This window comes from Patiria miniata, unplaced genomic scaffold, assembly GCF_015706575.1.
Source record: "Patiria miniata isolate m_02_andy unplaced genomic scaffold, ASM1570657v1 HiC_scaffold_29, whole genome shotgun sequence".
Classification (NCBI taxonomy): Eukaryota; Metazoa; Echinodermata; class Asteroidea; order Valvatida; family Asterinidae; genus Patiria; species Patiria miniata.
Window position 1 is genome coordinate 21,649,036 of NW_024037068.1, and position 15,956 is coordinate 21,664,991.

At 41.0% G+C, this 15,956-nt stretch overlaps 2 protein-coding genes across 4 annotated transcripts; both read right to left on the minus strand.

The window, feature by feature from the left end:
- Window positions 1-382: 382 nt before the first annotated feature.
- LOC119736220 (melanocortin receptor 5-like) lies at window positions 383-3,352 on the minus strand. Its single transcript, XM_038210253.1, has 2 exons — window positions 3,013-3,352; window positions 383-2,848 (listed from the first exon to the last, which is right to left on the minus strand). Exons 1-2 carry the CDS (start codon window positions 3,121-3,123, stop codon window positions 1,940-1,942), a joined length of 1,020 nt encoding a protein of 339 aa, XP_038066181.1. The 5' UTR covers window positions 3,124-3,352; the 3' UTR covers window positions 383-1,939.
- A 1,382-nt stretch (window positions 3,353-4,734) lies between these two features.
- Window positions 4,735-15,553, minus strand: LOC119736222 (adenosine receptor A2b-like). 3 transcript variants are annotated; one of them, XM_038210255.1, is made up of 5 exons: window positions 15,359-15,553; window positions 12,034-12,088; window positions 11,535-11,584; window positions 8,586-8,633; window positions 4,735-7,797 (listed from the first exon to the last, which is right to left on the minus strand). In XM_038210255.1, the coding sequence occupies exon 5, from the start codon at window positions 7,776-7,778 to the stop codon at window positions 6,864-6,866; it is 915 nt and encodes a 304-aa protein (XP_038066183.1). In that variant the 5' UTR covers window positions 7,779-7,797; window positions 8,586-8,633; window positions 11,535-11,584; window positions 12,034-12,088; window positions 15,359-15,553; the 3' UTR covers window positions 4,735-6,863. The 3 variants fall into 3 exon arrangements, with proteins under 3 accessions (XP_038066183.1, XP_038066182.1, XP_038066184.1); XM_038210254.1 differs by lacking the exon at window positions 8,586-8,633; XM_038210256.1 differs by lacking the exons at window positions 12,034-12,088; window positions 15,359-15,553 and having other exon boundaries at window positions 11,535-11,676.
- Between the last annotated feature and the right edge of the window lie 403 nt (window positions 15,554-15,956).

The window sequence follows — 15,956 nt, forward strand, 5'->3', positions numbered from 1 at the left end:
GACGAATTTCCGTTGTAGAGGGACACGCATTATGTACACATGTTATAATCACTGCCTCAAATCTTGCAGCATGTACTGGCGCGTGCGACACGCTGCTGCTCTCAGTACATACTGCATGGGACACATTTACCAGGGGGACACTTTCACCGTTGGGCAGGGGGACATTTTTACCTGGAGGGGGACAAATTTACCTAAGGTAAAAGTGTCCCCCCGACACATTTACCGGGTCACGAGCCGGTAAATGTGTCCGGGGGACACATTTACCAGGGGGGACAGAATTACCTGTCACACCGGCAAAACGCAAGAAAAGGGGACAAACACACAGGATTTCCAATTTCTAAAGAAACTCTTATTTATTCAGCAACAAGAACTCTGTGGTCAACCTGCTGCTACCAGTACCACAACTGCTGATTCCCAGCATAGAAAACACACGGTCTGAACAAATGTATTCAATTGTAACAACTTTACCATACCCTGGAATCTAGCCAAGCCCTACCCGAGTAAGTGAACAAAAGAACCTCACTGAAGCAACCTATTTAGAGCATATTTCCAGAGCGCGCGCTGGCCAAACCCAAAACGCAAATAGAGCTTTGGCGTTTGTTGGTTCAGATCAAGAGCTTTGTTGTATAATTGTATTTCTTTTCAAGTAAAATGTGAACAGCTCTTTTTTCATTAAATTATATTTTTTCGACTGGCATTTAGCATGGCTGTATGCTAGACTGGTGACGCATATTCTAATACGGTCCTTATGGGCCAATTATTACAATAATTATAATGTACATATGATTACTAATTCAATAATTACAATACGAAAAGCGACCTAATATTCCTATTGAAAGTCAATTGTGGCGTGTCGTACCAGCTGATCTCCTGCGTCGAGATATTCTAGAGGCTAGACGTTGATATTGTAGCGGGAACTTATTGGGCTCTTGTCTTCCGAATCCGGCAAAACGCAAGAAAAGGGGACAAACACAGGATTTCCAACTTCTGAAGAAACACTTATTTATTCAGCAATAAGAACTCTGTGGTCAACCTGCTGCTACCAGTACCACAACTGCTGATTCCCAGCATAGAAAACACACGGTCTGAACAAATGTATTCAATTGTAACAACTTTACCCCACACTGGAATCTAGCCAAGCCCTACCCGAGTAAGTGAACAAAAGAACCTCACTGAAGCAACCTATTTAGAGCATATTTCCAGAGCGCGCGCTGGCCAAACCCCAAAACACAAATAGAGCTTTGGCGTTTGTTGGTTCAATTCAAGACCTTTGTTGTAATTGTGTTTCTTTTCAAGTCAAATGTGAACAGCTCTTTTTTTCAATGAATTATATTTTCATCAACTGGGATTGAGCCATGGCTGTATGCTAGACTGGTGACGCATATTCTAATACGGACCTTATGGGCCAAATATTACAATAACAAACTAAAATGTAAATATGATTCCTAATTCAATAATTACAATAAGAAAATAATAAATTACCGACATGATTACTAATTCAATAACAGACTAAAAATATACAGATATGATTACTAATTCAATAATTACAATAACAAACTAATAAAATGCATGACATACTGCCTATATTTATGAATTTGTTTAATGAAGAGCGTATATTTAAGCAAAGGTGATATTTCGTCAGGTACGATAGCTTCAATCACCAGACGCCAAGTATTAGGAAGTATCAGCTATCTTTTTTGATGACTGTTTTCAGTTGATATTAATTACTGACACTCTAATTTTACACAACAAATTCAAACACACTTAGTTTTGACCCTTTCGAATCGGATTAGACGGTAACAATTGAATAGGAATACGGATAGAAAACAAAGAATCGTGGCAAAACAATTTGTTCGTGTTGTCAGTGCAAGATGTCTTAAAATATGCCTTTATAGATCTACAATTGTGACTCTCCGTTCGGGATAACACATTTCTTCATTTACAAACCATTATCAGAAACTAAATGCTCGATTTCTTGACTTTCTGCTCTACATACACATCGACAAAACATTGCGTAAAACCCCTCTCTGAAACCTTCCAACCGCCACCAGTATATCAACGGATTGATCACGGTAGAGAGAGTGTACAGCACGTAACTTCCCCAAACACACGCTTCAAATATTCCATTCTGCCAAAGGGATGGATTAAGGAATGCAATCACCCTCAGTGCGAAAGCAGGAGCCAACGAAACGAATGAAGTCACAAGAATGAGAACAAACATGACCAATAAACGACGAGTCTGCTGGACTCGGGTTTGATCTCGCTCCTCGTTGGCACTGATGCCCTCCGCGGATGCAAGAGGTGGGGTGTAATGCTTGATCTTACGGAAAGCCAAGTAATAAACAAGAGCGGTGATAAGCCACACGATGTATCCTGCCAGTGAGGCACCAAAGATGTGCACTTTATCAAAAACCCAAACTGGGACAGCATTGTACATCACTAAACCATACGCGAGACTCAAACACCAACAAATGATACAAACTCCGACCACACGACACCCGGTCACCAGTGAATCGTAGCGAGCCGAAGGCATAAGGGACAGGGCCACATAACGATTGATAGCAACAGCCAAAATAGTCAAAATGGAGACTATGTAAGCTCCGGTGATAAAACCTTCGAGTATGGGTGACGGACGCCAGGGATTTACTACGGTGAGGACGGCGAAGATCAAGTCAGCCAGCACCAGGTTGAAGACGAAGATGTAGTATTTGATGCGGAGCTTTTTAGTCCCAGCAAAGACTGCAATCACGAGGAGATTCTCGATTATGGCCAAAGCAGAGACAGCAACCATACAGTACTGCAGGATTCGGGTGATATAGACAGCCATTTCTTTCAGATACTTAACTCTCTAAAATGGAAGAGAACAGACAGAATACGAACTTACAGTAAAAAATAAACCCGGTAAAAAACTCCAAGGAAACGTCAGTGCAAAGGTGTTTCTCTTTACCGGTATGTTTTCCCACATCAAAAATGTGTTTGTGTCTGTGCAAAACGTGAGGTAGTACAACTTACCAGTTGGATAAGCAGGTTGAAATTCCGAATTTGCGATCGTCTCGAAAATCCTTCAGACAAACAACAAAGCAAAATGCAATTTAATAACTTGTAAAAACAGATCAATTTCATATTCTTTGCACCCAACACATTTGGTCATGGCCCTCCGTGTAGGAATCATATAAAAAAGTACCGTACGGTGACGCGTATAACTAATGAATATACCACACAAAATATACCATCACAAAAACAAGACTGCAGAATTACAGTCAAAAGCAGGGTGAGTCTCTGTGTTGACGTGAGGGTGAATTTCTAAATATTTCTTTGTTTGACTTATTACGCAAACCCTGCGAAGAAATGGTTCTTCCTTACTTTGCTCATTAATAAATTCATGACAATATTGCATGCATGATGAGCCATTTGCATTGCCCTTCATATGGTAATTTAAGGCCCTAAAGCTCTTTCTAGTACGGACGTGCTGTGTGCAAAGTGCAAAAATTAGGTTTTGCAACAGATGTAGACAGGTTAGAATTCCGGATCTCCAGCGTTCTTTGTGGTAGGCCTGTGCAAAAACAAGCAAACAAACAAACAAACATCCCAACTAACACCCCAACAACCCAACAAACAAACAAACAAACAAACAAACAAATAAAACAAATAGACCAATTAATAGATTTGTTGTGGTAGCAGACTCACACCGAATTCTTTATTAACTAGTATCGTTTGCCTTTGGCGCGCAGGTATAAATTGGCAAAATAAAAAAGCTCGGAAAAATTACAGTCTTTGGACCCCAGTGTGCTTATACAAAAGGTATACTGTACGTTCATTCCGGTGCCAGTATTTCCGTTTGTTTAAAATTAAACAGGAGTCAACTGGAGTTTGTACTTAATTCCAAAACGTCCCCAGCGGCTTTCGTATAAATAAAAAGCAGCCGTATGGTGATTCGGGTACCTTTGAATACCATTACGAAGTTCATGTTGGCGACACCGGACGGTAGAACTACAAGCATAACCAATGACACTCGATCAGTGATATGGTGGTGCTGCTGCATCATCATAATCATCATCATCCTCCCCATCATCATCATCATCGGCCACAGCCGGGCTGATGGTGCACGGGGACGGTGAATTCCCCATTAAACACAATTTAATTGTCTGTTCGCTGTATTTGGACACAACCCATCAGGGGCGTAAATCCGGGGGGGGGGGGTGTGTTATATTCCCCACCTTTTTTGACCGGGGGATGGGCTATTAAATCATCGCCCCCACTTTTTCGTGATGAGAAAAAAATGTGCATTTTGCGGTATGTTTGGAACATCCCAACAACAAAAATGTATTCAATTGCACTGAAAAGTGGAGAAACAAAGTACCAAAGCTTTATAAATGCGCGTTTTTGATGTAAGCGCGAGTATACATATTGATATACATCTATATCCTGAAGAGCGCCCCTAGTGTAATGTGGTGTCCAGCCAGCCCCCCCCCCGCGAATTTTTGTTCTCCCAAACGACATCCGCATACATGGTTATTTAGCGCCCTCTACGAAACTTTATGATACGCACGCAGGTACATGATCATTTGTTTCCCCACGTTTTGGCGAGTAGTGGGACAGCTCAGTCGATAGAGTGTAGGATTTTGCACCGCGAATATGCGGGTTCGAATCTCGATTTTGGAGTGTTACTTCGTGAAACCAACATTTGTCATTTTGCGGTTTCACGAAGTAACACCGAAGTGGACTTGGGTGTTACTTCGTGGCGTCGGTACTGTAAATCCTGGTCAATAGTGGAGCTGCTTAGGGCCCTTAGGTTTGCCCAAACCGAGCCCAAATGTGTGATAAGAGCATGAAATTCGGCGTGCAGAGTCAAAATGGTCTGAGAATTATTTTAAGGGGTAGACCCACCTTTAATCTTGCAGATTTGGGGGCGGAGCTTGATTTTTTGAAAGAGGGGGTGAATGAAAGCCTTGAAATAAACTTGGACATGACATAAAACATTCTAGCATTTCAAAACGTCGTATTTCCGCCCAATTTGTGGGCGTGGTCTAAATGTGTAAAGGGGTGGCGTACACAAGTGGTTTGATCCAATTGTGACAAATATCGTGCATTTTCGTGGCAAACCCATGGAAATTGGCAGGTCTGGTTGAACTTAAAATAGGCTGAACATATTTTTACAAGTAGGATCTACTTTGAAATTTGCCCACTGTGGGGGCAGGGCTTTTTTTGAAACGGGGCGCACAACATCCAGAAATACACTGTATCTGCAGGATTCAGATACAACAAAGTCCCATATGGATTCCTTTCTAAAGTCCTATATCCAGAGAATTACCAGCGTTAAGTGATTATGACAAATAAATAGGTATACACTTACATATGAAACTTACATGTTTAAGAAGGAAGCTGTGTTTTAAAATACGCCACTGTCAGGCACCCGTGTGGGAGCATGTAAAAGGAAAGGCTGTAATAATTAGTGTAGAGCACACATTAAACAATCAAGAGGAATAACAATCATACTGCAACGACATTTGTTTTTAAAGTTCAAAAGTAACGTTGGTAATTCAATCGTGCCAATTAACTAAATATTAAGATGAATTGATGATTCAAAACTGATCATCTAAACACTCTACAATATTCTCCTTATGTATATTAATAATTACTATTATTAGTTTTATAATTTTACCTTTTAGAATGCAAATCAAAGCTTAATGATCAATACAATTCGGATTACTATGCGCCTATCAATAAATTGTTTCCCCACCCCTCCTCTGGGCTGCTCAAGGTCCGATGCCGGTGTTTGATTACGTTTTTCATATCCCAGTGTGGCGATTTGGCCACTCAAACACACGGTTACCATTGGCGCACTACACTGCGAAAACTGTAGTGTTAATTTAACACAATTCGGTATCTACATAGGACAATACCAGTAAAATCTAACGCCAGATGGTCCTATATAGATACCAACAGTGTAAATTTAACACTGCAGTTTTTGCAGTGTACATGGAAAGGCAATCACTAGTGCGTCCTGGGTATGTATGTCGGAGATTGTCACTTACATTTTTGGGGGGATTACATTGGGGATTATGTCAACTTCCAAATTGACAATCCCCACGTCTTGGGTGGGTCAGCAGGGGTGGGGCTGGGGAAACAATTGATACTCACATTATCGTTTCGTGAGAAAAGGGACGCAGGTCGGACGAAAGTTTCCCTTAGACCCTATCAGGACATGGGGAAAGTACAATGTGTCCCCTTGTACCAAGAAGACAAAATAACCCGATCCGGCAAAGATATTCCACTAATAAATATTGCTTAACATTAACCAACAATACACAATAAATAATATATAGCCTATATACAGACTCGATGATTAACATACTTCACTAACAATTCTAAAAAGCGTACAGCAGCGATCTAAAGCCATGCAGGTAAGATTTGATCTGAAACCTTTTTTTGGTTCAAAATGACACTTCCCCGGGTCACCTTTCCGACCCACTTCGACCCGGAATCTGTCGCGGAACTTTAAAAGTCTGTATCAATATGATATTTACATGGTTGTGTTTTAAAGACGTCAATCATCAAAAACTGTGTATATCATACTTGATACAAAGCTATATACAAAGTGTTGTCGCTGGTTTCAGTGTAGGACTTTGAGGGAAAAGTCCCGTTAATTAATAAAAACTTTAATCTTGTGTGAAGCAACTTAGTTTTGACCTCTCTGAAATTTAGTGAGAGACAAGCACACCAAATTAAAGGTAAACGGACGAAAAACTAAGAATAGAAAGAACAGACAAGAGATTGCTTTGTTGTGCTGTCTCAAAAGATGTCTTACATTTCGATTTGATCTAAAATTATGAAATTCTTCCCGTGATAGTGAACCTCTTCTTTTACAAACCAGTCTCAGCAAGGGTATTCTCATTAGTAGTCAGGTCAGCTTCAATTTGGTTAGGTTCTGCCTTTTTGACACAACGACAGAACATGGCATAAAAACCCTCTCTAAAACCATCCAATCGCCACAAGTATATCAACGGATTGATTGCGGTAGAGAGAGTGTACAGCAAGTAACTCCCCCAAAGCAATCCAAGGAAGATTTCATCGCTCCAAAGATATGTGTTGAAGAATAAACACAAATTTAGCACGAAAGCAGGAACCCAAGTTGTGAATGACACCACAAGGATGAGAACAAACATGACCAATAAACGATGAGTCTGCTGGACTCGGGTTTGATCTCGCTCCTCGTTGGCACTGATGCCTGCCGCGGATGCAAGAGGTGGAGTGTAATGTTTGATCTTACGGAAAACCAGGAAATAAACAAGAGCGGTGATAACCCACACGATGACCCCTGCCAGTGGGTATCCAAGGAAATGTACCACGAAAAAAACCTCTCCTGGGACAGCATTATAAATCACTAAGCCATACATAGGACCCAAACACCAAAAAATGATACAAACACCAATCAGACGATACCCGGTGATCAGTGAATCGTAGCGAGCTGGTGGCATAAGGGACAGGGCCAGATAACGATTGATAGCAACGGCCAGAATAGTCAAAATGGAGACCGTGTACGCTCCGACGATAAAACCTTCGAGAACGCCTGACGGGCCCGGGCTCCAGTGAAGTGCCATTGTGAAGAGGGCGTAGTTCAAGTCGGCCAGCGCCAGGTTGACCACAAAAGTGTAGTACTTGATGCGGAGCTTTTTAGTCCCAGCAAACACTGCAATCGCAAGGAGATTTTCGATCGCAGCCATCGCAGAGACACCAGTCATAGAATACTGCAGCGCAGTGACGACTTTGACAGCCATTTATGTGATACTATACGCTCTAGAAAAAAAAGTAAAATGGAAGATAAAAGAATACGAACTACGAAATGTTGTCACTTAGATTACCTTTTTTGTCTTACAAATAGGACTATAAGAGCCTCATGAGTGAAATGCCACATCGTTATTAATATTAAATTGCTTGAATGGTTGCCTACATGCATGGTTGTGTATCTGCCTGTACAGAAGTTAAGTATTAAAGGCGATCTATTACGTTTCAAATATACTCTTCGATATGGAATAGCGCTCACTTGAAAATGGATGTTATTGCGCCAGTACAAAAAAGAAAAGAAAAGAATAAAATGCCAACTTAAGATGTGCAGAAAAGTCTACTTCATATTTTTTTCGTAACAAACATGTTAAGAGATGTATAAAGTTTGCATGGTCATAGATTCCATTTAGTTTAAATCATGATCAACAAATGAAGGGTTCATTTGCAAAAGCAGCTAACAGCCAATTTTACAAAAATGGGGGAAAATCATCCAAGTATTTTTTTTCTAAACAATTTAAATTCTTTTGCAAATAAAAATTGTCAAGAATTCTCAAGATATAATGTACACGTAATGGGCTCTGCGTAAAGCAGATTTTCTAAAAAGGTAAAAAATGGAGATAACTGTTTTTGCAAATGCACTCTTCATATCTTTATGAAATGCTGAGTTTAAATCCTATCCTGCCATTACATAAAAAAAGCAATGCAATTGCCAGATTGGTTTCTGTTTTTTTTTAAGATTTAAGAAGTAACACAATGACGTTGTGTATCTGTCTGTGCAAGAGTTAGGTATCACAATTTACCAGTTGGATGTATGGAAGTTGGAATCCCTTGCGATCTTTATGGTAATCCTACACGAAACAACATATTGAACAAAGTTACCAATTTACGTTGTGCAAACACATCCGCTTCATATTCGTTGTAACTGACAGATTATTAGCATGCTCGAGATTATTGGTTCATCGGGGGTTTAAGTTTGTCTGGCACAATTCCATTAGCTGTAAAGCATATCGTTTTATGAAATAACTCCCAGTCGCATTGGATCATACTCTATCAGTACAAAAGAGAATGCAAATCGTATACACTCGTGAGGGTGAACTTCTAAATCAATTATGTTAACTTGATTACGACCCTACCCCGTGTGAAAATGGTTCTTCCTTCCTCTGCTCATGAATAATTGACAATGATACATTCATGATGCCAAAATTGCATAGAGGCCAAATGAATTTACTTGCTAAACATCGCACGAATAAACAACAGAATGGGCCCCAGATCTAAGTTGCTCCGTCAAGGCCGGGACATGTGCATATAATTGCAATAAAGCAAAAGTGGAAAAGCAACAGTATCGCATTCTCGCAGTTTAAGTTGGCTTAACAGAGTCCATAGGGAAAACTACAGGCCTACTAATTCATCGTAGTCAGACCTATCTGTACACGCAGTAAAACCTTAACAAGAAACATATTGTCACTACTTGTCAGCAGAAAGGAAAATTTGGAACAAATGATGTTGAATATTTTCACCCAGGCGCACCGAATCAGATGGGAGTTGAGCCGCAGGAGATCGCAGGCACACCATGTAAAAATTAGACCTTCAATCTTATGCTTTTTGAACACCCAATTCGTTTGAAGAGAGACAAAAATTGCTCAAAATCTTAAAGCTGCATTTCGCAAATTTGTTGTGTTTTTGTTCTCTTAATACATTTTCAACTTGTATGTTTTAACCTCTTTTTTTGTGGACGTTTGCAACCCTCCGAAAAAGTTTTTGTTTTCGGCACGAACAGATCCATTTCGCTAGCAGACTGGCTCCCGTTCTGTACATTATCGATACTGCTTGTGGCGCGGGAACCAGCCTATCCCGCGGGAATGGAATTATTGTCTGCCAGCCAATAATTCGAAATTGTAAAGTAACAGTTCAATACCATTAAACTATCTGGGCGATTTGTTTCGGTCGATGTTCCCTTTAAAGTACATAACTTTTGTATTGTTAGAAAAAGAGCAATTTAGAACAGAAGTCAATGTTTCGAGATGAAACTCGGAAAACGCATAACAACTAACACATTTTTAGCTCAGTAGTTCCTAGACTTTTTGAGAGAACAAAAATAAAATATTGCACAATTCCCGTATCTCTATTTCGTTGCTAATGTACGTAAAAAAGGGGGACGCCGCCACCCTTTTTCAAATCCACCTTTCATTCAAAGGCAACTTTTGGTCGGAAAAGTGGACGTTTTCAGGAAAATGTGAACAGGAACGTGGTAATTTACAATTCTGTTGGGACTTAAATTTTAGGATGTTTGCACGTTTTGGTCAAAGGTCATTCAGTGGTCACCATATACTGGTCATTTTATGGCAATCATAGAAAACTTGCTATTGGCGGTTGTCATGCGTTGCATGTGTTGTCTGAGAATTTAATTGGCTAAACAGTCTTTTCCTATTTATTGAATTCGTGTGTATTTTGTAAATATTTTACAAAATAGTATACATTTTGCCTTTGTAAGCCTGGAATTAAGTGTGCATTGTATTAACCCAATTCAAACTGCAACTAGAAAGCACTCAGAGAGCGCAAACCTCCGCCAAGGCTAAACAATTCCCCACTATAGTGTCAGTACACCCAAAAGAAATAGTCGCATAGACCCATCCACTGGACGTCTATATTTTATTGCACATTTAAAATGTCAACAGGATTGCTCGGATTCTGAATTTATCGAAATATAGCAAAGTGTATGTTGTGGGGTTCTATATCTGACATCTTTCTTCTGGCACCTCGCATCTTGCATTCGCGTCACATGTAATGTGATATGTTTACTTTGATGGCGTGCGCGCTTCCACCATTAACGCGCTCTTTATAGGCGTATAGCCACAGTGTACATGTATTTCATGTCATGTGGACTGTGTGTAATGGTTACAGCCCGATAGTCCGAAGGTTTTTTAGTCCGAAGGGTCATTAGCCCGAAGGTTCGTTAGTCCCAAGGTTCGATAGTCTGAAGGGCCCATTAGTCCGAAAACAGAATAAGGTTAATTAATCCGAAGGTTCGATACTCCGAATAGACGATAGGGTGCGATAGTCCGAATCGACAATAAGGTTCAATAGTACGAATAGATGATAAGGTTCGATATTCCAAATATACGGCAGGGTTTGATAGTCCGAATGGACAATACGGTTCGTCAGTCTGACACTTCAGAGTATCGGAACGTATTGTTGATTCGGACTATCGGACCTTATTGAAGATTCGGACTATCGGACCTTATTGAAGATTCGGACTATCGGACTTTATAGTCTTTTTCGGACTATCGAACCTTATTGTTAGTTCGGAATAATGAACCTTCGGACTATTTCACCTTATTTTCGTTTCGGACTATTGCATCAAAATGTTCGGATTAACGAACCTTATTTCATTTTCGGACCAACGAACCCCGTCTTATGGAAATGTTGTGCATTCGGACTATCGAACCTTCGGACTAAAGAACCTTCGGATATTGGACCTTCGGACTATCGGGCGGCCCCGCGTGTAATACGGGCGTAGACCTACGTCTGGTATTATGGAGCGCCAAAAGTAGACAACCGTTTCGGATGACATAGCCATTTCTTTCAGATACTACACTCTCTAAAATGGAAGATAGCAGACAGAAAACGAACTTAAAGTCAATACATACCCGGTAAAGTCCTCCAAGGAAACGTCACTGTAAACATGTTTATGTTTTCGAACATCAAGAATGTGTTTGTGTCTGTGCAAAACGTGAGGTAGTACAACTTACCAGTTGGATAAGCAGGTTGAAATTCCGAATTTGCGATCGTCACGAAAATCCTTCAGACAAACAACAAAGCAAAATGCAATTTAATAACTAGTAAAAACAGATCAATTTCATATTCTTTGCACCCAACACATTTGGTCGTGGCCTTCCGTGAAGGAATCATATGAAAAAGTACCGTACGGTGACGCGTATAACTAATAATATACCACACAAAATATACCATCACAAAAACAAGGCTGCAGAATTACAGTCAAAGCCAGTGAGTTTTGTGTTGACGTGAGGGTGAATTTCTAAATATTTCTTTGTTTGACTTATTATGCAAACCCTGCGAAGAAATGGTTCTTCCTTACTCCGCTCATCCATAAATTCATGGCAATATTGCATGCATGATGACCATGTGCATTGCGCTTCATAAGGTAATTTAAGGCCCAAATGCTCTTTCTATTTTGCTATCCTCAGACGTGCTGTGTGCGAAGTGCAAATATGAGATATTACAGCTTACCCGGTGGATGTAGACAGGTTAGAATTCCGGATCCACAGCGTTCTTTGCTGTTGGCCTATGCGAAAACAAAAACAAACGATACAAAAAGACCGATTATAGCTTTGTTTTGGTAGCAGAGTCACACTGCATTCTATATTAACTTGTATTGTTTGGCTTTGGCGCACCGGTAGAGTGTTACAAAATGGAAAAAAAAAAGAAGCTCTTTAAAATAACATGTTAATTTAAATTCATAATACCCAAGACAGTTTACCCATTGCCATTGGTGAGAGCTCGTCACATGGCCGGTCTTAAACGGGTGATTAAGACATTGCTGGCTGGTCTTAAATACTTTTCACACAAAAACGATCCAATTTTTTTTTTATTGACTTCGCAAAAAAAGGCAGGCACTGCGAACACCACCATCTGTTTCTCAAACAAAATTGGTTACAGTGGTCAGAAATTGCCTCAGATTGCACCAAACGGCATCTAGAATCCAAACATTTTTAGGGGCCCTTAAAGCGGGCCCCGAGCCCCTTGCCTTATTTTTTTTGGACCCACATTTTGGCGGACCAATATTTTTGGCCCCCCCCCCCAAAAAAAATGTGTTCTGGATCCGCCCTTTGACTTTTACAGTTTTATTGGTGGAACTTTCACGGATGCGCAATAGTCCTAAATTCACAACACACTTAGCACAGCTGCATCTGCGCGTCATCGCGCAGTACGCGCGACGCGCACGTTAATCTCCATAAAAGTAGTTGTTTACATCTTACTCGCGAGCTGGACAATTAAATTATATGAGCTCCGTGCGCCAGAAAAGAGGACGCCCTTTTACCTAGCAACGACGTCCCATGGGTGGGACATTTAGCTGGTTAACGCGCACCGTGCGTTCCTTGTGTGTGACGCACGACACCAGGGGATTTGTACTATGTACACGCCGTACACGCAGTGGTACGGCCGCGCGTCGCGGCGAAATTGCAGTCAGGCAAGATGGCGTCGGTCGGTCACCCACAACTGTACTTGGTTTGCCGGTGCGGGGGTAGTTTTGAACGAAGCGGATAGCTAGTTCGAAAAACAGAAAGTAAAATGGTTCAACAAAATCGTTGGAATTTTTTTAATTTTTGACTCGTTTCGATTTTTGGACCGAAAAGTTTTGATTTTTTGACCGACAAGGTATTTATGAATGCATGACGTGAACAGTTCTCTTAAGACCAACCTACCATATAGGCTACTCGGGTTGGGACACACCATCTTGGGGAGCCTGCCCTGGGGGATTAAGATATTTATAAGCACTTATCCTATAATTGGTTAACATTAACTATTCATAAGATGGAATTTTTGCGTCGGGGTGATATAAATCACATTCCATCTCATGAATAGTTAATGCGGTATCCGCTGCTATTTACATCAGATTCGAACCAGCCAACCATTAGCTCGGTGGTCGAGTGGTAGGACATTTGCACTAGAAGGCAGGAGGTCGTGGGTTCGAGTCCCACCCGAGTGATTTTTTTTCCAACTTTCACTCGGGAGGTAACATACAGTGTATATGCGTCGGTGAAGGGCAAAACCTAATTTGATTTACATCACCCCTACGCAAAAATTCCATCTTATAAATACATCGTTCTTGCAAGAAAACAGTGGTTATTCATAAAGTAACAGTGCCAAACTATGTCAAAAAATATCTCGTATCAACATTATACGACTCAAATCTATTCCTGTAGTGCAAGTCTTTTGCTGAATGCCGGCCTCACTGTTTAGACAGGCCTAATACTGAAGGAATGGATATTGTGGCGGAACCGGGGGTTGGGGAAACCCGAGGAGACTGGTCTTATTTATCCCAGGACTCCAACCCACACCTATTATCCTACTAAAATATTTATTAGCCTGAGGAATGGGTAAGCGGCTACCCATAAGAAAGGGGGAACAATTAACGAACGGTGGACTAAGCCTAGGGGCTTTCGTTTGGTGGAAGTTTACCACCGTTTTATGAATGCTTGACTTGAATCTAAACAGAGCAGTACTTAAATATAATAACCCTCACAATGATCCAAATAATTATCACAGAGACAAATGTTTCCAAGGGCGATCAATAATTGGTCTTATTCTCTGATCAACTATTCGACTATAATCTTTATAAACACCATCAATCAATTTATACACTTATAATACACAGTTGCAATAATCCTTAATGAGTTAAACAAGGGTCGACTGCACCCCCTTATATAATGATCTTGGATTTCAATAATCCGCTCGAGGTCAACTGCACCACGCACAAAGTTAGCTTACAGGTATATTAAATCTTGGTGGTCAACTGCACCACGTAATAATAAACGTGTAGCTTGTGATATTCCCTACTGTGCTTACACAATATAATCTTCACAGGGCTTACACAATATAATCTTCACAGGGCTTACACAATATAATCTTCACAGGGCTCATACAATATAATCTTCACAGGGCTCATACAATATAATCACAGAAGGAGGTGGACCTCACTGGGGACATTAAGCTCACTGACCAGGGCTGCACTCAACCGTCGCCACACCAACAAGTATGGAACAAGCGGCACGCAAACCCTCCAATCAATCTCAGCTTGGCTAAGTTCCAACTCAACTGGTTCGCCAAGTTAAATAAGACTTCTGAATTAACTCCACAAATAATTATACGAATGGCTAGTCTAATTACCCTTGCACAGATCTAGTGGACCTCAATTACCCTCACACAGAATTAGTGAACCTCAATTACCCTCGCACAGATTTCGTGAACCTCAATTACCCTCGCACAGATCTAGTGGACCTCAATTACCCTTACACAGATTTAGTGGACCTCAATTACCCTCACACAGATTTCGTGAACCTCAATTACCCTCGCACAGATCTAGTGGACCTCAATTACCCTTACACAGAATTAGTGAACCTCAATTACCCTCACGCAGATTTAGTGGACCTCACTACACTTTAATACAAATTGAGTGGATCGCAATCATCCTTACACAGATAAAGTGGACCTCAACCCGGCTCAGTCAGTGAAAGTAAGTTTCAGGTGTACCTCACAGGAACTGGGGGCAGAGTCAACCAGTCAGGCAATTTAGTCCAATGATTATGGGATCGTCTCACTAGTCAGGCCCACCGTTACGGTGTTCAACAGACCACTAGCTAGTCCCGCTAGCGTTTAACCAATTATTAACAATTCCTCCTTTTTTGTTCCAACATTAATCCAACCCACTAAAATACCCGTAGTCCCGCTACAACTCCCTATAAATCTAAGATCACAATTATCTTACATAACTAACCTGAAGATCCACTGAAATATATTAGATAACAATTAGCTTATATAAATGTTAACTAACCCGGAGCTACAGCTCCCGAACCCGGCCGCACCAGAGCGTCACCGTCAGAGAGCTCCTACTCCCGACCGGGGGATTCGCAACAGCAACGGAAGACCCCAGCAACGGCATCGCAACTTGGTTCGTCCCTACACCCCGAGGCTTGGCTTCTTGCACTTACTTGGCAACAGCACCGGAACGCGTTCCTACTGCATTGACGCCATCTTGCGAACTCGCTAGATGATCTCAGGACCCCAGGCTATAACATGCTAATTCTTGCACAGCCTTTGCAATACACGATGCTGATTGGTCAATGCATTCCATGAATTATTTATGTCCTGATCACGCAGCACAATTCATTTCTAATTGGTCCATGCGCATTTAGCATTATAAACACGCACCAGATGTCCTAGATCACGCGCACAAACGATTTCTATGACTAGTTAGACTCCTACACGAGTCTTCATTTACATGCACCCCTGTTTCGTCACAATATCATGGCTGCTATAATCCTGCTGTTTGTTGATTGTAACCGGTAAGTTTGTATTGACTTGTGTTTCAAATTATCTAATTTTTCTTAATTATGAACATGTGTCCATATTTCCTACCTCCGTGATGTGTC

Bases quoted from the DNA above. Each gene is read 5' to 3' on its own strand.
- LOC119736220 (XM_038210253.1), bottom strand. From the start codon at position 3,123: ATGAAATTGATCTGTTTTTACAAGTTATTAAATTGCATTTTGCTTTGT. The intron at 2,849-3,012 runs GTAAGTTGTACT...CTTCCATTTTAG, and splicing joins TCAACCTGCTTATCCAACTG to AGAGTTAAGTATCTGAAAGA.
- LOC119736222 (XM_038210254.1), bottom strand. From the start codon at position 7,778: ATGGCTGTCAAAGTCGTCACTGCGCTGCAGTATTCTATGACTGGTGTC.